We start from the raw sequence: 23,674 nt of genomic DNA on the forward strand, positions 1-23,674 counted from the left end.
ACATTAAATCTGAAACTCTAAGGTACAATAATAGCAGAAAGAGTAATGCTGACAGGGGCAATGCTTTTGCTCAGGCTACAAAGAAAATGCAGCAGCAGGAAAAGACAACCAGAGCCGGTTTTACATGATACAGAAACCTGATTCCAGATACTTCTTGTTGGTGCTGAGCTTGCAACTGTGAGAAAATTTTCAGTTTACTATCAGTCTGTCATATGACAAGAATAAAATTCCTAGAGCTGCCCAGAAGCTCGAACAAACCACCAGCCTCCTTGTGAGATTGGGTCTGTTTTATTTGTTTAATGTGTAGCTCCATTTTAATCAGCCGTATTATTTTGCCTTGGCCACAGCTATCATTTTTCATCATATCCTGACTTTGCAAACAGGAAGCGTCTCCCATGAAAGATGCTACTAATTGATGTCATCCTGCAGGCGCTTTGTCTGCAAAGCAGGTCTGTGCCATGTAAATGTTTACAAGTAGTACTCCTAATAATGTTAAAAGGAAAGCCTTGTGATCACGCAATAAACCTGGTGAAAGAAATTGTGGGTGGTGATAGGAAAATATGCTGGTTTACCAGATTCCCAGCCATATTCTCACATGATTTGACTTCATTCCTGTCTACCAAACAGTATTTTTGGCTCCTGGGCTTTAACCTATTTAACATATAAAACTATGTTTCTTTGAAAGTGCTTGCCAACGTACTCTAATTAGCTTATACTAAAACAGTAGGCTAGACATGGCGTGTTGATAATATTATATTATAAAGCACTCAAGTTTTAAAACCAGAGATAGATGCTGGCAGAAAGTTCTCTGCCTTTTCTGCTCCAGTGGTTTTGGATATCTTCCACATTGTAAGAGTAAACTTTCAAGTTAAAACCGAGACAATGCCTGCTAAACCTAAGCAGAAGCAGAAAAGGGAGATCACTCTGTCTTGTACTCGGAGACCCGAATCTGAGTGTATTTTTTTTTCCATTCATTCCGGAAGGAATGGATGGAGCACATGATGAAATATATGACCTTCTAATTTGCCCTGCAATATTCAAGATGTTGCTGTTGACTGCAGCCACTCTGTTAAGGAGCCCTGAAAGGATATAATTTATTTAGCCTACCAGCAACCATGCTACATTTGAACTTTTTAAAGCTCTTTCTACAAGCAACTATTAAGCAAAGCTGCTATTTAAGGCTGGTACTTGCATAGGATGCTACTTGACACTGTACTGATGAAACCTAGACCACTCAAAAGAGCTTCCAGGGTGGAAGCAATATAGTTGATGTGTCTTTCCAAAAATACTCAGAACCGATTTGCTTTTCCTGCCTGTGTGCTTAATTTTTAATATTATAATCTCTTTTGTGCCAGGGTTTTGTTGTGGTGGGTGGGAGGCGGTGGTTTGGTTTTGTATTTCTATAACATTGCGAATAATTACACTCAAGCTCATACATCCTGTTTCTTCTAAAATTACTTTTAGCAGTAATTTCCGAGAATGCCATTGCAGGGATTGTTCTTGGTTGAATGTTTATGAGGTACCTTTTGCTTTCATAAATTTTGTTCTAGAAAGAACAAGTCATCTACCATACATGCCATATGGAGAACACCATACTAGGCAAGAATTAATTTATTTAGGAAAGGACAATGGTGTATGAGGGCAAATGAAGTTAACAGAACTCACTAGTGAAAGGTGTTTGTCTATTGTGTGTCTCATAGAGTAACATGAGGAGTCAGTAGTTCATTAGTACTGAATACTAATTTCATATAAAATAGTTGTTTCCTGTATCCATGAAAAGCTGTTTAGCATTAAAAAACAGAATGCAACCTTTATTAGTATGTAATTAAATAGAGCGTAAGAAATTATGCACATCACACAGTCGGATGAGCAGAGATTTTGCAGAATTACTTGTTCAAAATAATTTGGCGAATGGTTCATGTGAGCTGTTTAGCTTACATAGTTACAGTCAGAAACTGCCCTCCATATTAGTTCCTTTGATAAATAAATACTCGTAATTCATTATGCTGACTGATAAGTTTATAATTTCCTACAAATGGCACGCTATAGATTCTGCTCTCCAGCTTTCCAAAACGGCTGTGTCAGCCCATACATATGTTCACAATATTCCATTATTGACAAATATTTGTTCAGAAATGCATATGCCAGCCATGCACAGAATTTTCGTCTCAGCTACCTCAAAATTTCGCCTTTGGTCCTAGTGAGGAAAATTACCGTACATACTCTGAAAGGGCAGGGGTTTTAGCATTGCTTGACTAAAAGCGGAAACAGCAGTGTAAATTTGGGGTTTCCCTGTGCAGGGACAGGAGTTGGACTTAATGATCCTTGTGGGTCCCTTCCAACTCAGGACATTCTATGAGTCTATGATCCCTTATGCAAATGCCAAGCCAGCTGTGAAGTAGAGCTTCTTGGTGAGGTATGTTCTTCCTTTCTGGTGGTTTGCCCAGCTACACTTTGCCACCATAGGGCTCACGAAGAGGAGAGCCCCAGAGTGGGGGGATGATGGGAGAGGTGAGGCGTGGGGGACATGTGGCTCTGTGGCACAGCACGGGGGCTGCTCTTCAGCGCTGGAGGAAACAGAAAGATGGTAACGTGCTTGACGACTGCTGGAGGTATGCGTTTTGCCGGTACCACAATGATGGAGGAACAGAGTGGGAAGTAGGTGTTAGTGGAAGAAGAGAGGATGTGCTCAATAGACCCACCTTCATACATAATTAATCCTGCTTTAAAATGCTTAGCATCATTCAGGTAAACACTGAACTACTTAGCTTTTTAGTACGGCCTGAGGACTTTCACATTTCTTTTTAAAGCTAAATGATTACTTCAGTAATTTTTCAGTCTCAGAGCAGAGAAAATAAAAGGAAGTCCCACCATATTTGAGGAATAAAGGCATTCAACTAGTCATATTCAGCTGTGACTGCATCTGTGATTTCTGCTTTGCTGAGAGGTGATTTTTTACCAGTATGTAAAAATTTATGAACTCATGACAGCTATACAATCTATTTTTTCTCTGCTACCTGAACCCATGGAAAATGTAAAAATTAAACCAGAAATTGACATAATTTCAAATACAAAGATTTTTACAGATTAATCAGTCAGTTTAACATGAAGTGGGGTAATTAAGCTTCACAACATGCTCTGGAGGGCCAAAAACTGCTGCTGGGTGACCCAAATCCAAACCCTGGGAAACGGAAGCTCAGGCACTGGACATAAGACATCAGCTGAACCTCATCCCATGGAAACAGGCAGAGCTCAGTGGACTTACAGATGTGCAGTTGCTCATTGCAGAAGTATCAGGCTTATTAATTTCTTAGATTGCTGCCTTAGCTCAAATGTAGTGGAAGTTGGATTCCTCACTAGTGACTTTTGTATGCAAAAAGTTTTTACATTTTTTGGGATTTTACTCTTAATGTGGAAAAGTAGCTGTGAATGTCGTCTCTTGCATTCAATAGTAATGCATTTTGCAGAGCCAGTAATGATGCAATTTATGCAGCAATAATGAGAAATAAAGAATATTTGTTCAGGCATCACACTGTCCTAATGCTTGTGTTTGTGTGATTCATGATTCTGATTATAGGTGGTTTGAATCACGTTCTATAGTGGCTGTGTTATGTGTCTCCATTCACCACAGAGAGAGCTTTTGGCGATCAGATTCTATCTTAGGCAATTCATCTGGGTAGAGCAAAACACACAGAAAGTTTACTCCTCTGCTCAAGGTAGCATTCCAATTTGGTAGGGCAGTCATCCTCACCCCCTGGGTAAAACAGCACAGCTCTGCAACGCCAGACACCTGCTGTGTCTCCAAGTGTCCCTGCTGCCACAGGTATGCGCAGGCTCCCCTCCTGCAGATCCCCCCACTCAGCCCCAGGAATTGCCCTCCCTCCTCTTTGCTGAAGGAAACGCTGGAAGACTGATTTTAATTCTGGGTGGCATGTAGGAATTAATTAACACAGTTTTCTGACTTGTCGGAATATTCCACCTTTATGTAGGTAATATATACCTAAAAAGGAGAACGAAATGTCAAACACACACCCTTTATAAGATAAAATGAAACAGTTGCATGATGATGCAATGGGACCACCACAGCACTACACATGTACTTATAAGGGTGCTCTAGAAGTACACAGACATTTACAGGGCTACGTGTTTAAACAATGTACTTATTTTCCTAGTATTCTTTTTTTCTAAAAATCTAAGCATATGTATGCAAAATTACATTAACACTGCAGTGACAGAAAGTCATCAAACTGGAAAAAAACAAATGTGTGTTACATATTCTTTTTTTTCCCCTGCTGTTTGCATTCATTTTTATTCCAGAAAAATAGAAACAAGTGCAGAATATATACTGTGGCTTAAGGACCCTGAAGGCATTTATACAAACCCATCCCCTTACTGTTCACTGCACTGAGAAGCAAATGGAAAAACGAGATTCCTCAATGAATACAAAACAAGAGGCGGAAACATAATCTCATCTTCCCTCAGTAAGCAGGCAAATCTCTTGCACCATTCCCTAGTGCCGGAATTAAACAGCTTGTGAATAACGTGTTCAGGCTGCTTGGTGAGATGATTCTAAGTTAGAAAGTCCTTAAGAAGCCACTCTGCAAGTGGATGAAGAAAAGAAAAGACGATATGGGGCATGCTGTACACCAGTTCAAGGCTCTGTTTTGGAAGAATTGGCTCTGCCGTGTGAGGCAACCGGTGAGTTTTTGGAAATTATCAAAAAAGGAATATTTTAAATCTTTCTTTAATATCTGTTGGAAAGAGTGTATCTATCGATTTTCCCTTTTCATGGCAGGTTGTTAGGTTGCATTGCAAGTTGCATAGGCTGGCTGCAAGTGGTTCTTCTTTTGCTTTTGGTCTCCTAATTGTTGAAAACGCAAGTAGAGAACAACAGTGTGTTTTAATTCTCAAATGGCTGAATACAGCAATTCTCCCCAGTTTGCAAATGAGACAGGAAATCTCATAAAAGTTTTGAAGAGCCACAGCTTACCTTTTAATTATCATTAGATGCTACCAGTGCTTGTAGCAGTGGTGAGGATGAAAATAAATTTTCTTCACATTACAGGTACCCATTGGTAATGTAAGAAATCTTCCACACTGTGATCAAAATGTAGATATGGGGAATGTAAGGATTGTATATTAAAATCGTATGTACTTCAAGATTTCCATTCTTATCCATGCTAAAAACCCTAAATTAAGCTTTTAAATTCCAACATGCAGAATGTGGCAGCTACTTCAACAGCAATCAAAATTCAAATAACACTCAAATATGAGATGAGATGTCATTGTTCGCTTTTACTGTGACTGAGGTGATTTTTTAATTTAAGATAGAAGGAAGCGAATCTTCTCACGTGAGATAACATTTTTGTGGAAAAAAAAGTCACTTTAACAGTTTCTTATTGATTTCCCTTGTCTGTGATGATCAGGGATTTACAATGTGGCACTTTGGCTGCTTTGGATAGGATTACCTCAATAAAATAAAGATAGAGCTTTTTATTTCAGAAATATTTCACTTAATTAAAATTGAGCTTTAGAGAGATAATTTCTTCTCCAAATGGTTTAAAGTTGTATCTTTTAATACAAAAGACATTTTTGGGGGAATACTGGTGGTTATATTCTTCATTCCTAAACACTTATGTATGCTCCCTGTTCCTCGTACTTCAGTTGGTGTGCATTAAGTGGCTTCTCAGTATCTTGTGTTCTCTTCCATGCTGATCTATTTCTCTTCTTGCTCTGTCTAGTTTTCCCTGTTGTATATTTTTGAAGGACAAAATCTTCATTCATGTAAATTTTAAGTCTGCCTAATAGGTAGCTTCCCCAAATAGAGAGGTCACTGAAATGCAGACTTCCCCAAACCAGGAATTACAATAAATGACCCAAAGGAAACTTAATTCTGCCTGTTCAGAGCCAGGAGCTGCCCTGGGGAATTTGCAAGTCCTTCTTATGTGCTCATTGTGAGAACACTGAGCCATGAAGGCGCTCCATCTGCAGTTACAGAAGAAGAAATCCAGGTCGTTCATCCACCTATGCAAAGGGCAGGTCAAACCCTTGTGAATCTGAAGAGAGAAGCATTTCCTGAAGGATCTGATGTGATTCAGCTCTGTATTACATTGGGTAGATCTATCTGTAGAAGGCAATTGTCTTCTTATGGTTTTTTATGAGCAGTTAGGGCTAGAAGACAAGTGTGGTCTGTTGGACTGATGATGTGCCATGAGTGTCATGTGGCATTAGTTGATATGACACAGTGAAGGGTGAAGGAGCTGTGAGAGACGTAAGTGTTCTGTAAAGAGTAGATGTTCTGACTGAAATTCGGAGAGGCATCAGCACCTCTTACTAACACGGTTCAAAGGCAGCACAGGATAATACGTACGTTTGGACGTCAGTTGGAGTCTGAAATTGCAGTTGTATAGCAGATACCTTCTCTTTTCAGTTTTCAGAAGGTTTTACTTCCGAAGTACAGATTCTGGGAGCTCAGGGGATACATACTACCAGGCAACTGTACTGCTTAAGTTTTTTATCACCGCATTTCTTAACTATTGTTTATATAGTATTTATTTATATTTATAATATAAATAAATTTATATTTATAATATAGTATTTATTACCATCCAAACTTGCAGCTCGGTGAAGGACGAAATGTGATTCCCAAATTCTTTTGTTCTGATACCCTAATTTAAAGGACAATTGGGATTATAATCATGTTGTGAAATGCTTGGAATATATAGTTGCTAATATGGCTATTAGGAGAAAACAGAAATATCCTAAAATTATGTCCTTTTTAAAAAGTTGCTACTGTTAATAATTTTTGGTTTTAGATTAATGTTAAGCATGAGAGAAAATACTGGTATAATTCTTGGTCTTCATCTGCCCCTACACTGAGTGTCATCTTTGCCCTGCCTCTGTTCTTTACAGTTCACACTCCTTTTTTCCACACTTTAAAAGATATAAACATCCCTAAAAGTTGCTTACTGCTGAGTGCCCTCTGTTTTGCGTATGTATGTTTTTGAATCAGTGAAAAAAAAAAAACCAACAAAAAGAAACCCAAACAAACCAGTAAACAGTACAAAGTTGTCCGCTTTTATCAGCTAGATCCTAAGGCTCCATTACCAAATTCACCATTCTTCCAGGTGCAACTCACCAGAATGGCGTAAGCTCTCAGACCCGAGTTCCCCTCAGTGCTTGGGTAAAGCAGCTGTGCAAGGGCTGACATCTTTCTAATGCCCTTTCTTTGAACCTTCCTCTGTTGGTGCCTTTCCTATCTGAACATGAATATGCCTTATAGAGCAGTATCACTTCCCACCCTTACCAGGAATAACTTGCTCAATAAGATCAGTTTTGCTTGCTTAATGCCTGCAGCATGCTGATGGTTCATTGAGTCCTCCAACCTATTTTGACTTCAGCCCAACCTGTTAGTGCCTCTGCAGCTGCCTGCTCAGTTCTTGTACTTATTCCAAATTCTGCTGTTATCACACGCTCTGCAGGAGCCAGCTGAGTGGGGTTTGCTTTATTTGCCTAAAAATATCATTAGCTTACCAAAGGACAGGACTGCTAAGGGCTCTTTTGGGGGTTGGGAAAACAAACCCAACTTATTTCAGACTCCCTCACATCCAAGCATCAGCTTCATGGTTGCTACTGTTGCTACTCAGGCAGTGGTTGAGATAGTGCAAGGACAGCTGGAGCAGACTGTGGCAATGTGGTCAATGGGATTAATTCTTAATAATCCTAGGGCCTCCGCAATTGCTATTATCAACATCCAGACTCATGGTACTCTAACAAAGAAAGGCATAAGCATGTTAGACTGAGAAGCCTACTTCTGATAAGCCACTATTGCATACTGAAATTCTGGAGATAAATGGAAAAAATGTGGAAATGATTTGTTTTCCTAAAACCTTCGAAATAACAGAAGTTACTCTAATAGGCCTATACTTGCTTGGCTCACTGGTATTCTCCAGTTGCGAATTTGATGTATTTATTAAACCTTGAATTTTACAGATTCACCAAAATCATTGCTATTTGCCCCATTCTTTAAGTGCAATGAGGTTTCTCAGGTGAATGGCAACAACCAAGGAGAATGAATGCAGTCCAGAATGAGAGCAACAATTGTTTACAGCTCTTATAACTTCATTAGGTGCCTTTCTCTCCCAGTGCCAATGCTAGTGCAAGGTTCATTTTGATCCCTAGATTTGTGGGGAAAAAAAAATAATTAATTTACCCGTTTTAAAAAATGCTGCTGTTGTATTTTTGGAATTTAAGAATCTTTGGTTCATTTGTCCCAGATTTGGACTAATAACCCTTCCCTGCATGCCAGGTTTTTGGTTATTCTGACTAAGCAAATTAATTTTGGAAGAGCTTAAACCGGAGAAGAGTTCTCAACTGTAACTGTTCTGTACCTGGCATACCCTATTATATTACAGCCTGTGTGACTGTTCTAGTCAGAGAGTATTCTCTTGTATTTCTAGCCAGATGACACTCAGTAATACCTATAAATGCTTTCTACATACCATCTGATAATCTAGCAGCAATTCTCAGTAAGTCAAACTCTTCAAGTTCAAAATATTTCTAAAATATAATTGCAGACAAAAAAGCCCAGGAACAGGCCGAAACCAATTAACTAAAGTCTACCTGAAATAAATGAACTTCCTTGGCTGCATCCAAAGTCCATGGAAATCTATGGGAAGAACACCAACCAAAGGTTTAGGCCATGTGATATATCACAACCCATGAAAGTTGCAAGGGTGAGCCTCTGGTGACCTGCTATGGTATACCAAAGGGAGTGGCAATGGAGAATGTCCAGTTAATTTAATAGCTATCTTAAATATGAATGACTGGTCCTTAATGCAGCCTAATAGGGGAAATGTTAAGAAAAAAGAAGGTCCAGGATAAGGATATTTTTATATATGTCTAGGTGAACTAATCTAGATTTTGAAGTCCGAAGCGTGCCTTATACTGAATGGACGGGAAATTTGTTTCTCCATTACTAGGGATTTGTTTTGTCTCAGTTAATGAGAAACACAATATGTTTTCTGCTTTTCTGTTGTGGTAAGCAAGTAGAATCTTTCAGATTCCTTAACCCGTATAAAACTGTTTGTACAGCTCAAAAGCATCCCACAGTGCTAGTACCGTGCTCTTCAATTTTAGTAATAAGATAGTGTGATATTTTTGATCCCAGGTCTACTTCTCCAGAGACATTTAATAAAATCTGTTCTGTCCCTCTGGGAAGGCCTTTGTCATGATTAAAAGCCTTCAAGTCTATCCCTTCTCTGCTTTGTAGCACAAATAAATCCCTCTTAACAACATATTCATTCTCCTGCATTTTTTGCTTGAAACCTTCTTACTGATTACAGATAACATGTTAGATTTCATTGACCAAAGAGGTACTCTCATCAATAAGTGTCCTAGTGAAATGCTGCTCCAAATTCACATCTTTTTCAGTAAGGCCTAGATTTAGCTCTAGCATTTTTACTAACAGTATGGATACTGGTGACTGAGCCAGTAGGTAAAACCATTCCTGTTCTTCCCACATCATGAGTCCTTGTCAAATACAATAAAGAACCTCAAGGTTTTTTAGTTGGTAGGTGACAACCAGTTGCTTTTTTTGGCCATAAGTCCAGTCCTGAGCTTTCAGAAGTAGAGCTGCCTGGTATTAGCTCTGGTGGCTCCTCACCATGGTTTTATTTACATGACTTTGCATTTTGTACTGGTGGTTGTACTGAAAAACCAAATAGCCAGCACAGTTATTTTAGTGCTTAGGGCTCACAAGTATGATTCTGGATATTGTGCAATGGAGTTGAAAGCTATTGAGCCAACTGCACATTCAATTTCTTTATTTATGCTTGACCTGCTTGCAAGAGGTAAAGGAAATCCCTGGTACAAGTCCAGTGCAGTAGGACAGAGAGAGAACAGCAGGCTTGAAATCAGAAGATTTTGTCTACAAGTTCCCCAGAGATGGTTCCCGTTGTGCAGAATCCCAAATGGCTTCTCCAGTTTATAGAAAGATGAGTAGGAGCAAAGAAGGTCAGATAATAAGTAGCTCTATTCTATCTAGAAAGAATTATCAAGTGAATACCTAAATACACCTACAGCTCCATGCACAGGTGTCAGGGCCCTGAGGACACCGACATGTCTTAATGGCCCTGAACAGCCTCATCTGGGGCAACAACCCACACAACCAGCCCTGTGCCTATTTAAACTCAGTCTGGGGCCTTTAGTATGCATGATAGTCTCCGGCTCAACTGTACTTTCCTATAGACTCTGCTAGGGATTGCAGGATTGTGTCTGACCCTGGCTGCTCTCATTGGAAGTGAGCACGGTCTGCAGGTTAGCTTCCTGGCTTGATTTTAGGCCTACCTCATCACTGCAGACTTGCTTGGAGATCAGTACTCTCAGCTGAACCTGGCTGCTATGGCCCAGCCTGCTTGCCTTACTGGGGTACTGCAGGACAGGCCCTGCCTGACAAAGACCCTGCTGGCCTGGCATCCCCTTTGGCTCCCTGCCTTTTAGGGAGCAGCTGGATGGTGCTGTCTTCTAACTGCCAGCTTAGACTGCCGTGAGCACCAGGGAGTCCAGACTATGGCTGTCCAGGGCCTTCCCCCTATAAACCCTCCCTGTGCTGTGGTCTCCCATAGCCCTGATCCCCTGCCTGGGCTTCTTGTGGGACCTTCCCCCAGCACTGGCTGGGGGGCTGGTGGTTTGTGTCTCCAGGGGCAGTCTTGACCCTTTCCAGCTGCTCATGGGTGGCCTGGTGACACCTCCTCCAAGTCTCTTCCACAGTGTCCCTTTCCTCATGTGTTGTACCTGGCTTCCCTCTGAGAGTAGCCCACTGGTGTCCTGCAGCAAAGGCACCACTTTGCAGCAAGGCCCCTTCAATCCCAGATGGGAAGTATGTTGATGAACATGCCGAGGAAGGGAGGCTGCTGCCAGGGCCCTGGGGGCATTGCTAAGCCTTAATGGTCCTGGCCAGCCTCACCTGGGACCCCAGCTAGGACCAGAGCTCAGCTGAAATGAGGCTTCTGGGCCCTCAGCTCCCACCTGGGTGAACTCAGAGGAGCACTGCTCTCTAGCTTAGGTCTTGTGCTTGGCCACTGTCTTTTCTAGGTTGACTGTGGTCCTGCCTCATCACGGTGACCTTGCCTGAGGATTGGGACTCCTGGCTGAGGCTGGCTGTGCCTGCCGTGCTCGCCTCGTGGGGCCCTGTGGGACAGGTCTCCCCACGGTGAGGCCCCTGCCCTGCTGGGAGGTGTTACCATGCATGCCTCCTGCTCCTCAGGGAGCCGCCAGCCCTCGCTGCTCCCTGGAAATTTAACAATACCAGGCCTCAGGTTTTTTTGTTTTTTTTTCAGTTGGCTCCTATTGGGTTTGGAGTGTGTTCAGCTTACACAGATGGCAATTTCCCTAAGTCTCGGGAGGCCTTTAGTTCCTTGCCTCGTGCTCAGCAGAGCAGGCCTTATCCACAAGGAAGACTCTGCCATTGGATTTTGTTCTTACACATTATGTTACTTTTCTCAGGTTTTTTTCTAGCATACCCAAGTTTAAGAATCATTCCTCCAGTGGGATTTGATTCAACTCTGAGAGTTTAGAAATAAAAATCCTCACTATGTTTTGGAGAGGTTAACAGCCTCTAATGGGAGATCTTTAGTGTGGTTCTTTGTCATTTATACTATGTTTCTGTTACTGAGTTTGGTATTTACACTTTCCTAGCGTTTATATCGGTGAATCTAGAAGCCTTTTGAAAGTTGGCTGAATGGCAGCTTCTTCCTTTTTGCAGCCGAAGATTGAGACAATTGTTTTGTTTGGGTGTTTTTTCCTCCATGCAATCTGCTTGGGGGTTTATATCCTCTCTGTGGAGGCTCAAGCACATACTGTGTATGTGCAGTTTGCTCAGAGGAGACATGCTTAAAATCTGCGAGATCTGCAGTGCACCAGCTTGGGTGCCTTTTCATTGTGGCCCTGGAAATGGGAAGGCAGTGAAATGAGAAGCATGATGGTGGGCAGCCTTGGGCCCATTAGCCTGGTCTCACAACGCCCTGCTGCTGTGGAGGTGATGAAGGCAGCTTTTGGAGAGAGGCAACTGCAGGTGAAAGAAAGGGTGTAATGGCAGCAGTCAAGGAGCCAGGCAAGGACAAGGAGGTTTGCTGACAGGCAGAGTTCAGCACATCAGGCTTCAGGGGAGCATGAGGAGTTGCAGCAAGGTGCAGAATGCTTCTGGCTTCCTAGGAGGCTCAGGTGTGGGAAAGCTGGGTGTCACTGTCATCATGTTATCAGAGTCACTGTGTTGACCAGAGGGAAAAATCTACAAACACTACAAATAGAAGAAGTGAAAACTGCTATTGTTCTCTGAAAGCAGTGTATCTGGCAAAGTTATAAAGAATTTAAATAGAAATCTTAATTACTAATTTGATTTTAATGATTTTATTTTTCCCTTAAGTGGTTGTAGAGGGGTCATTTAATTTTTTTTTTAAATTAAAAGGTATATGAATTTTAATTATTTGTACCCAAATCCTATTTTCTATAGTACTGATGATGTTTTGATTTCCCTTTTCAGGTGCTGTCTCTCACTGAAGTACTCTGGCCATGTGTGCTTTTCTTGATTCTGGCTGCATTCCGCTTCCAGGAACCCCCAAAATACAAGGAAAACTGTATGATTTGTTTCACTTGTGTTCTGTTTTTGTCACTTCTGCTTGTAGAAGTATTTAGGAAATATTAAAGATATCTTAGAAGGGGAGATTTAAATGTACTGGAGTCAGTGAAAAGAATCCTACAGTGGGATTCAATCTTGCCTAGCTGTGGATCTGATCAAGACGTATTTAGGTGGGAAAGAAATACAAAGTTTAAGGTCCAATTTGTCAGGCCAGTTTTAGACATGTACTTTCAAGTAAGGTGGATTACTTGCATTTTAGTTCTTATTTCTTTCTGTTGAGTAATGGATTTTAGATGACTGGCTCAGAGGTAGATAATTATGCAGTAGATATTGACAGTTGACAAGATGAATCTTACCCCTACCTACTTCCTGGGATTTAGAATGCAAGTTCTTCCATTTCCATCAGCACTTCAAATATTCTTATGACTACCTCCGCCTTATAAAGTTCTTTTTGCTTTTATCTTGTCAAATGTTAACTTCATTCAGAATGAATGACTCAGAATGAATATTATAGTCTATTCAGTTTATTATTATGTTATTCACAGATGTCAGTAAGAAACCAATTTGGTGAGCAATTATAGATCTGCAGAGTGAAACATATGGAGAGAATCTAGCCTGCACTATACACTATACACGTTTGCATTAGACTAGCTCTAGTCTGGACCCAAGGATGCAATGCATACTAATGGTTTGAGCACGTTAAGTGTGCTCTTGGAGTACATCTGCTTTGTTTTAGCAGAAAGGGACCCAGTGTACGTGCACAGCGAGCTTTCTACAATGTGAATGGGAGTGTGCCCAGTAAAAATAACTCGTCTGTAAATGACACTGGTCATTCACAACTCACAATTAATTATTTTATACATCAGGTACAGTTCCTGAGGAATGAAGGAGGGTTTGACAGTGCAATTTCTAATGGCACATGTCTCAAAAATATTGGCACCTGAATTTAAATAAAATTAGGATTTTTAAGTATCATGTACAAGTAGTAAACTCCCCATTTCTGCATCTTACAATTCTGAATATTCAGTAAGAGTGCTAGTCCAAATGCCAACTTTCTTATCTCCTTCTCATTTAATTTCCTTATTTTTGATGTAATGGTTGCCAAAAGAAAGTTATCCAGAGGAAGAGGGGAATTACCTTTCAAGTATTTCTCAATCAGCTGTTTTGAACAGAGAAATTAAGTTAAATAACAACCCTATAGATATTACTTATGTTTCAAAATAAGGAAAAAGTTGCTTTATAATTTGAAGCTTAAATTCTCAGAACTATGGAGAGAGATGGATATATTCCAGAGATAAAAAACGCTGTTTAGACAGTCTTGATGGATGTACATTCAGACATTGCTGAATACCAGTTCCTTCATCTCATGAAAGCCTGGAAGAAAAGAGGAAATATTATTTTGTGAAGAAGTCTGTATTCTAATCTAGGTCACAAGTCATTTTGGGCAAAGAGGCTAGAAAGTATGACGTTGCAACAGTGTTACTACCACGAAAATGTTATACCTTGTTGTCACAATCTGACACAGATGTTATTAATTTTCTGTGGTGAATTAGTTGTTCTTAAATGGGAAGCCATTGGTATAACTTCATTGTTTGCAGGCAACAAAGCTACTTTCTAGGAAAAGAGAACACAAAGTGATGGTACAGGTTTGTAACTGCAATGTCATCGGTTTTAATTCTGTTCCTGCTTGGTTTTAGGTTACTTAGAAGCCCGGGATTTACCAAGTGGGGGCCTTTATCCTTTCCTGCGGACCCTTCTTTGTAATGTTGGTTCAAGATGCAAGAATACTAGTTACACAACACAGAAAAGCAACCGCTTACAGTAAGTTATCCGAATTTGACAGAGCTGTCAGTATCACAGTACATCTTTTTCTACAACAAAGGTTCTTATTGTCTTGTAGATAGGTAGAACAGGAGCTTTGTTACTCTGTGCTAAAAGCTGCCTTCAGTGTCCTTATGAATGCAAAAGATGTAGGGCCTTAGTCATGCCTTTTCCTAATTTTTGTTTGCTTTTCTTGGGCATTTCATGCTGTTATTAGATACTGAAATCTGTTTTGTGTGAAAATTGGAGAGGTACCTTGTGATATTCTTGCCCTTCACTGCTGCGATGTGAGAGCATACTTTTATCCTTCACTAGAAAGTCTTTTATTACATGAGGGAAAGATTGAGCAACAAAAAGTGTATCATACATGGATTTAAATTTTGAATAGTTTGGGAGCGTACACGGTGTGAGAAAGACACACAGGAAAGCAAAACAAGGATGACTCTCGAGTTAGACCCACAAAGAGCCAAAAAGGAGTAGCAGAAGCTCTGTAATAAAAAGAACCTGAAAAAGTAGTCTGTTTGAGGACCTTGTCACAGGATCCCAGAGTGCAGAAAGAAAAAAGATGAACTTGAATTTGGGCTTTTTCTTCAAGAAATGTAGTAATTTCATCTACTTCAAAATGTGGACAAGCATTGAGATGCAAAGACACTTCTGTGAATTGGCTGAAGGATGTAGTCATAAGCAACCTTCAAAATATATAACAATAAAGTCAAATGAAGGTGAGATAATCAGAATATATGTTTGTATATATGTATGCTTATTAGAAAATTGAAAATATCTACCAAAAAAAGATCTTGGAGGTTTGAGCCAGGTAGGTGTGTAAGAGCAGGAAGTTTTTATGGTTTATTATTGTAGAAGTTTATAGGTAGCAATAAATTCAGCATGCAGTAAATGTGAGCGCTTCAGTAGCACAGTAATAGGCCATTATACTTATTGTTTGATCTAGACAGTCTGTTCTAGTTATTTGTACGTGTAGAGAGTTGTTGATTGAGCATAAGACCATGCAAAATAAATCTTGTTTATGGGCAAACACATTATAAATAAAGCAATAATTTGTTAGTAGAATTAAAATCTTAACTGTTTAAGTCATGAATCATTATTAGTCGAGACCTAATTATTATATAGAGTACTTACATACAGAAATAAGAGTATTACAGTAATATCCTTAAACAAAAACTCTCCTTAATAATAACAATACAGTTAAAATCGTTACACAACCACTTAGTTTCTACTACTTTCCCTGGGGTTATGCTCACCTTTCCACTGGTGCTCTGGGTCATAAGGTCAGTGGCTGCTGTCTGGTGGTGATGGGGCTGTTATGCCAAATCATGATCTGGAGCCCTTTACCTGGAGGAATGTGGTGATGATGTCTTCTTTTCATTCTAGGCTGCACTTGGGGTCACTTATGTTTGCTAATGTGATTTTACACCTTACTTGTTCTCCATTGGTCTGCATCTCTATGGTACATCTGAATTTGTATGGTATATTTGAATGTATATAGTATCTTTTACGTATGTTACGTATCTATTATTTTTTCTTGACACTTATAAATTGGCTTTGTCTGTCTATAGTTCTGCATTTTAACTGACCATTGGTGAGTTGTTTTGTAGCCATGGGGTCCTCAGTGCCAGCCTGTGCCCCATCTCTTATCATCCCGGACCTGTACAGTGCATCCTGTGTCCCCACTTCTCAAGGCCTCTACTGTTATACTGGGCCTGTGTTCCTCTGCACTGCTTTTTGCGATGTTAATCATAAATATGTCATTTTTCACTAAATGATTACTTGTTACTACTATCTGTATAAAACTATGGTGGTGAAAGTAAAGCAAATAGCTATAGTATGTGGACAGGAAAAATAATATTAAAACTAAACCAAGTTAAAAACAAAACAGCAGGCACATTAAGATAAGTTCAGACAAAGCAAAGGTGGCAAGCCTCTGTGCCATGGTCTTGTAAACTCAGTACAAAGCCTGTAGCCTGTTATTTGCAGTGGCAATACTATATTACTGGGTTATAGAGTTACAACAGCTGTAGGCCTTTTTAAAAAATGTTTCGTCTAAGTATAGTTTTTATCTATATCACTAGTCCAAATGTCATCTCAGTGTGTTAGAACCTCTAGAAACTATGAACTATATTGACTGCTCTGCATGATTATTTACACTGCTTTGACCGAACTACCCAAATTATACTTCAGCTCAAGAGAAAAGCAGGAGAGAATTCTCTGGAGGCAGTCTTAAACCTACTTAAGAACTGGGGAAATTATTCAGTGGCTTTCAGTTTTTCAACTGAAAAATAAAATGCCTGCATGTATGCATATTTATACACTTAATAGGCTACACCGAGGAGCATATAGCCTAAGTAAGGAAAAAGGGTAAAAAGGTAGGATGAAGTTCATTCTGAGGTCAGTCTATTCCAGCAGGTCCATCATCATAAATTAAATCAACCTCAGGGCTCCTCTGACTTATGCTGGATGCCAACAGCCTTAGGAATACAGACTGTCAGCTTGATCACCCAAATGTAACTGAATCTTACAATGTCCCTGTGTTGACTGGAGAGAAGAGGTGGCATAGGAACAGTAATACTAACTACCTTCCCTTTGAGGATTTATACCAAACTGTAGGTGGTTCTTTATAATAATTTTCAGGGACATTTTTGAATCAACAATGTTGTGTTTATTAAGGGTAAATCAAAGACTGTGTAGTTTGCATGGACACTTAACCCATTTGTTTTCACAGTATGTACCACATCAGTGTCATCAGTTTAAAATATAGTTGTTGCCTTTTGGAAAAAGTAATTCTATGACTTCTGTTAACCTCCACTACGAAAGCCACAAACCACCAAATAACTGTTTGTCAGTGAGCAGCCTTAGTAGGTCTGCTCCATGAGAGGAGCTGAGCCAGGGGTTGAAGTCATCCCGGTGGGGGCCATGCCCTCACAGATACGGTGCCCTCTCCCCAGGGAACAGGTGCCATTAACAGCCTCCAACATGGTGAGACGAGGCCAGTGAAGGCTACAACTACCTCATTAACTTTGATTTGCAGCAAAGTCTGCCACCTCCTCTGCCTCAGAAAGCATCAATTTTTCAACAGCTCCAAGGCTTTGCTCCTTGCTCTTCTTTTCAGCCACTGCAAAAGCTGCTGGCTTGCAGCTCTTAGGTATGATTCCTTAGACTGTTACACCCAGCAGTATCTCAGAGCAAATAAGTAAGGAAATATTTAGGAGGGGTACTTAGGAGCTCCCATGGCAAACGACATTTTTCCCTGCTATTTCCAGAATGTTCCACCCCCACCGCATCTTAATGGAGCACGGAGTAAAATGGAGACCATGCAAATAAGATAGCAGAGTCCTGTGGCCTTACACCCATACCTGCAAATGGGAGTGTGTGTACATGGAAACATAATGTATTCCCAGTACTCATAATTCCACTGTAAATCTTGCAGAATGTGGTGGGATTTGACCTTGCAGCTCAGGCTTCTAGATCAATGTTTGTTAGACTTCTCAATACCTAAAAAAAATTTAAGCTCAGGTTTTCTTGTACTTAAAACTACAAAGATCACAAAAACAAGACTCTAAAATGTTATATCTAAGCTCATTAGTTTATTTCTCTTTATTTATCTAGAAGTAGTAGCAGCCTGAGCAGCCTCGCCCTGTCGCAGGTGAATCAGAGCCCCAGGGCTGTCTCTAGCATCTTCTGGATGGGCTCCTCAGTCCCACATGTTAGCTCTGTCTCTTTTGGCACCTGACTGGACTCCTGGGCTCATCCTGCCATGCTGGGGCTGTCACTGGAGCCTGTGACCCACCCTTGGCTCTGCCTGCTGGCTAGGATCCTGGGGAATGGTGCCCCATTGCTGAGGGCATGGCCTCCTGCAGGGTCACCTCAGGTGCTAGCTTGATCCCCCTCCTGGAGCAGCCCCACTCATGCTGGGCCCTTTCCTGTTACTGATTTTGTTGATACCTGGACCTCCGTGGTTCTCTAGTGGAGTAGTATCAGAAGAGTTCATGTAGAAGAGCAGGTGTTGAAAAAAAAATCAAGGAAGTTCTTATCAGCAATGACAGCACTTTCATAAGAATTGCTTAAAGGGTCAAATTTTTCTTTAGTGATGTGTATCTTCAAATGAAAAAAGAAATAATCCTGCCAGATACCTGTACATCTGTAGCAATGTACTGGAATAGTAACCCTATGTGGTCTGGGCCAGCTTTTGTAGTCTTATGCTATGCAGTTGGAAAACAGAAACCTAAGCAACTTTTGTGATAGTGATTATAGATTGTTAGAGCTGGGGAGAAAAGGAACTTTAAACATGAGATTTCTCCATTTTATGGCAAATTAAGAACAACACTTTTTTGGCTTTTCATATTTGTTGGTCCACTGCATTTAAGAAGTGTTATAATAGTATGCAACATGGAGGGGAAAAATCTTTCCTTTCTGTGACAGACACACGATAAGCTATTCTTCAGCTTGTGTATTGGTGTTGATGGAGATGTCATGTCTCCAGGCTGTCCTGAGATGGTGCAGATCAGAAGCCAGCACAGCTGGGGCTTTGCAATTTTAGAGATAATTTTTTAATGTGGTGACGGGTGAGGTTGAGACAAGAGTTTGCTGAGAGGCTTATGAAAATCACCAGTCTAAATGGCATTGCACATCACAGCTGAGATCTCAGATGAGCTCTGAAACTGTCATCCGGAGTAACTGAGTAACTTGGACAGAATTAACATTTCTGAGTCATGTCTTTAGGAAATGCCAATTGCTTTTAGATTCTCAGAGAGATGCAGAGTCTTTTTGCTCTTTTGCAGTGTTTTGTCATGGTCAAAATTCATATGAATGTAAGTCTTTAGTTTGATTTCTGTCCTTGTGCAAGTATTTCTGGAAGCGCACAATTAAGGGAAGAGTTACCATGGACTATAAGGAAATGATATACCTATACACACCTTCTCCTAACACCCCAGTTCTAATTCGTTATGTCCTCTCCTACAAACTACTGGCTTCCTCCTTTTGTGCTTTTTGTTATTCCTTGCTTCTCTTTATTATTCAAAGCAACTGCTGCTGTTAACTTCCTTTACACATACACAAGTAAGTTAGTGTCATCTTCTGCCCCAGAAAGCACACATTAAAGTCTCTTTGGGAAAGGAGCAGTACAACAATTAAGTATTTTTGTTGGCATGCTGTCTGAAAAATTGCTTGTGTAATGACTGTCCCTGCAGCTGGTTTTGAAGTCTAGTTTCTTATCTTTTTGGCAAGATGGTGATATCTTCCTGCAATTTTATGTAACTTGTACTGAATTAAGAAAGTGGTAGGATCTCGTAGCATTCTTATTAGAAGATAAATATGGTCACCAATTACAATGTCGAAAATATATAAAATTCTTTAAAACCTAGCATGGATATTCAGCAAACTAAACCTCTGTAATATTTTAACCTGTTTCATAAAACTGAGCCTGATGATAACTAATACCATGCTCGTTGCCGTTTCCTCTTCCAAAGGAGGTTGCACTCACCTCCAAGCCAGAGGAAGGGCTGTGGCGATGTTGGCAAAAAAGGGACATGAGTGGCAGCTGGCTGACATCATTCCTGCCCTGGAAATCCCCATCAAGCTGATAGTTCAGAAACAGCATGTCTGAACAGCTGCTTTCATCCTCCTGAGAGGCCTGTGCTTGGGAGTGTGGTGTTTCTTTGAGTTTTTCAGGTTGCACTTGCAGCCTTCTCTGTGTAATAGCTGAGCCTTGTGCCTGGTTTTTGGTTCTTCTTCCATACCCTAAATATCTACCTCCTGCTACTGTTTCTCAGCTCCCCCTCCAGTTTTACCATCAACTTGCTTTTCCCTGCACTTCTCCCTGGAGCTCTTCAGAGCCACCATGCTCCAAGTGCTGCCGGCTATTTTCTTTAGTGTTTCTAGTTTATCTTCCCCAGTCCCTTCCTGTGTACTCCGTGGGACTGGGAACCCTTCGAGGGCAGTAGCTTGTGTCCCCAGCCCTCAAGCCCAGAGACATGGAAAAGACAGCCCAACTGAGCTTGCTGTCCTGCTTGGACAAGGGGTAGAGCAGAAGGGCTAAGCAGGCTGCTGCTGCCACCTTGCTCAATGCCTAGGGCAGCATGACCTGAAGCCTTTTGCCCAACTTCTTAGTTCAAAAGAAGCTTTACAGCTATCTGTGAAACTTTTTGAAGGTAAGTGATGAAGAGCAGACAGCATTTTTCCCTGCTCAAAATGGGGGGTGGTGGAGTTCAGTATTCCTCTTGCTTGAAAAGCTGCTGCTGAACAGACCCTGCTTATCTGTTACATTTGTTACCTACCTGCTCCAAGAGCTGATCGCTGCTCTGCTTGTGCAGTGCGAGGCTGAATAGTTTCTGGCCTGGGATTAGTCACAAGAGGTTCAGATTAATAGAAGTGATTAATGTTCACACAATTCAGGCTGTGTTATCGGGTGTACTTCTGCTATATATCAACCAGGAGGCTACAGCATGAAAAATTAGATTCCAGGAGGGTTTCCTTTTGTTCCCCTGCTCTTTATTAACTCAAGCTTTGCAGATCCAAGGTGCAGCAGAGTCAGAGATGGGGGTAGAGGAGGGGGAGTTACTAGCTCCCCCATCACTGTCATCTGTGCAACCTGCTGCTGGCAGGAAGGCTGGGCAGCACCAGCAGTCCTGGCACCAGCATTGAGCCCAGCTGTATGCTCCCATGTGAGTCAAAGTGTCCTTTTTTCCTCTGCTCTGAGGAAATGTTTGCAATGCGTCTAAAACAGGGAGTTTTGTACATGGGGATGCAAGGCTTATGCCTATTTTGGAGGGAAAACAACATGGGTTAAAAGACAGCTTTTATGCTCCACTTCTTTGAATACTAGTGTTTATTTAAAGTGACTGTGTTTTGTAAGTTTAGTTGTCAATTTAAAGTTCAGCAAGTATTTTGGAAAAGAAATCTGTGGAAAACCCTGTGGAAACTGAGCTCGAGTATTGTGGGTTTTTTTTAAAGTTCTCACTGGATTTGTGTTTTAACCAATGTGGTGGTTATTATTCTGGTCAAGTGCTGGCCACTTGTTCAGGCTTAAAAAGCACAGTACTAGAAAGTTTTCAGTATGTAGTTAGTGTTCCTGTTCTTCTTTGCCAACACCAGTGTTTCTAGCTGTCTGAGATTTCAGGCAGTAGGTGTGTTAGTAAGATTGAAATTTATGTGGTAGTTTTCAAACGCAATAGCTAAAGTGCTGCTATTAATCACCCTAAAATCTGCCCTCTGAACAACAGAAACCTGCTTTTTAAAACTTCATTTAAAAGGAAAAAAAAGTGGTAAGGAATTGTTCTCCCTTTAGTCCATCAAACTTTGAGGGTGGTAAAAGAGTTTTCCAAAATATTGCTGTTTGTCAGCTAAGTCGGATCAAAATTAACTACACTGAAACAATCAAGAACTTGTTTTAAGATTAAATTTTCTTTTCATTCCTTAGTCTAAAGTTGCAGACAGGTCTGTGGGTGTCTGAACAGATGAGGATCAGGGAGGGAGAGAAAGAGAAATGAGAGAATCAGAAAGCAGAAGCTGATATTTTTGCTTCAGCTTGTGAATCTATCATTATGTTTTTCTTCACCAGTAAGAACTGTGCTGAAAACTAGTATTCACATACAAGTTTGACAAGAAGGGAATGTAACTCTTTATTTTGTTTTTGTAAGTGGAGCTTATGTAACAGTTAACTGTCCTTCTAATGAAAAAATATCAATATTTTTGCTACACAGGATATCACCCTAAGATAATTTGAACTTCCTATAAACCAGAATTCAGCTGCCTAGTAAAAGATGATTATTCCTAACTAAATATGATTGTTCCATTGTTTATAGTGCTTTGGGAGAGTCTAAGTTATTTTGTCCTGTGTAGGGATGTTTAAATGACCCTTTGACTTCTGATTTCATCTTGAAAGTATTGTTAGAAATTTTTTGTGCTATTGAGTAGCCACCAGGTGGTAGTATGATAGAGATAACAGAGACAACACATACCAGGGGTTGAGCTGTAAGCTAACATCAGGGGAAGCCAGTAATGATAATAGGATACTATTTTTGTAGGTTGTTGCATGTATTTGAAAAAACAAGCTGTCATATCCCAAATACAAACTGTATAGGTTTTCTGAACAACATACACTTCTTCTGTGTTGAGTCAGCATGAGGCCATAATATGTAGCCACAGGCACCATTCTTCTTGCTTTTCAAGTAGAAGGATACCTTGAGGAGCACATCATCTGGAATCAGCATACGTTTGTTAGTATGGACCCTTTTTTGTTAAGGTGGTGGAATTGTTATAGTTCTGTTGCTTAGTAAACTAACTAAAGAGGAAGCACCAACTTTCTTCAGGGCCCAGATGTCATCTGGTGACAGTGACCATCTTAACTATTCTGGTTGCAGCATGTTGCCTTAGATGCAATAGTGAATCCTAAACTTCAGGGTACAGGCTATCAAAAAATCATCCCCTGGAATCATGGTAAACCAGGGTAGAAAAGTTGAGTTGTTCAGAAACATCAAAGGCTTCTTTGGATGTGTCCGTCTTTGGCTACTGCCTGAATTGGGTTACTGAGCTGCTCCAGCTCAGCAGTTTTTCATTGCTGTCTTTCCTGAGGTTTTGCAATTCAGTGCTGCAACTTGCACACTAATGAATTGAACAAAATAAAAGTTGCATAAATGCATAATGGTTAAAAAAAATCAGAATACTGCTGTGAGCATATCCACTTTTTTCAGATACTTGCTTCCAGTTTGTAATTACCTCTCCTGTCCCATTTCTTTCTGTGAAAAAGTACTTCAGGCATCCAAAGTGGTCCAGAGAGCTTCACAGAACCCAATCTGGACTTCATGAAAGAGATAGAAGAACTTGCAAGGGGGTTTATTGAGACCACAGAGAAAACCATGGCTTTAGAAAAGCTATGGGAGGAAAACTCAAAGTTGTCAGGTAAGCTGTGATCTTTCTAATAATTAATTGCTTTGTCTATCAGGTAGTGATATAACCATAGAAGAAAGGAATACTCTTATCTTAAAGTTAACAAACTAAAATTTCAGCTGATCTGAAAAAAGCCACTTTTATGATTACCATTACTGTGGCCATCATAAAATTATCAGAAAAACAGTTAGCTTTCTAAAACTATGCCCTTGTTTTACTATTTGATAGTTAACAAAGTACTGTGAGGGCAAGGGCTTAAAGGTGAGGATTAATAATCTGAGTACATGGTTACTTGGTCTAACATGCATTCAAAAGTAA

The 23,674-nt window shown here is 40.4% G+C and overlaps 1 protein-coding gene across 1 annotated transcript in view; it reads left to right on the plus strand.

Annotated features, from left to right (window-relative positions):
• The first annotated feature begins 4,629 nt into the window (after nucleotides 1-4,629).
• ABCA13 (ATP binding cassette subfamily A member 13) overlaps nucleotides 4,630-23,674 on the plus strand; it is a 215,383-nt gene continuing 196,338 nt past the window's right edge. The window contains exons 1-4 of the mRNA XM_075084330.1: nucleotides 4,630-4,698; nucleotides 12,542-12,635; nucleotides 14,335-14,458; nucleotides 23,217-23,368. Of these exons, the coding sequence (XP_074940431.1) occupies nucleotides 4,630-4,698; nucleotides 12,542-12,635; nucleotides 14,335-14,458; nucleotides 23,217-23,368 (439 nt within the window). The remainder of the gene's footprint in view (nucleotides 4,699-12,541; nucleotides 12,636-14,334; nucleotides 14,459-23,216; nucleotides 23,369-23,674) is intronic.

The sequence above is a fragment of the Phalacrocorax aristotelis genome, chromosome 2 (assembly GCF_949628215.1).
Source record: "Phalacrocorax aristotelis chromosome 2, bGulAri2.1, whole genome shotgun sequence".
Lineage (NCBI taxonomy): Eukaryota > Metazoa > Chordata > Aves > Suliformes > Phalacrocoracidae > Phalacrocorax > Phalacrocorax aristotelis.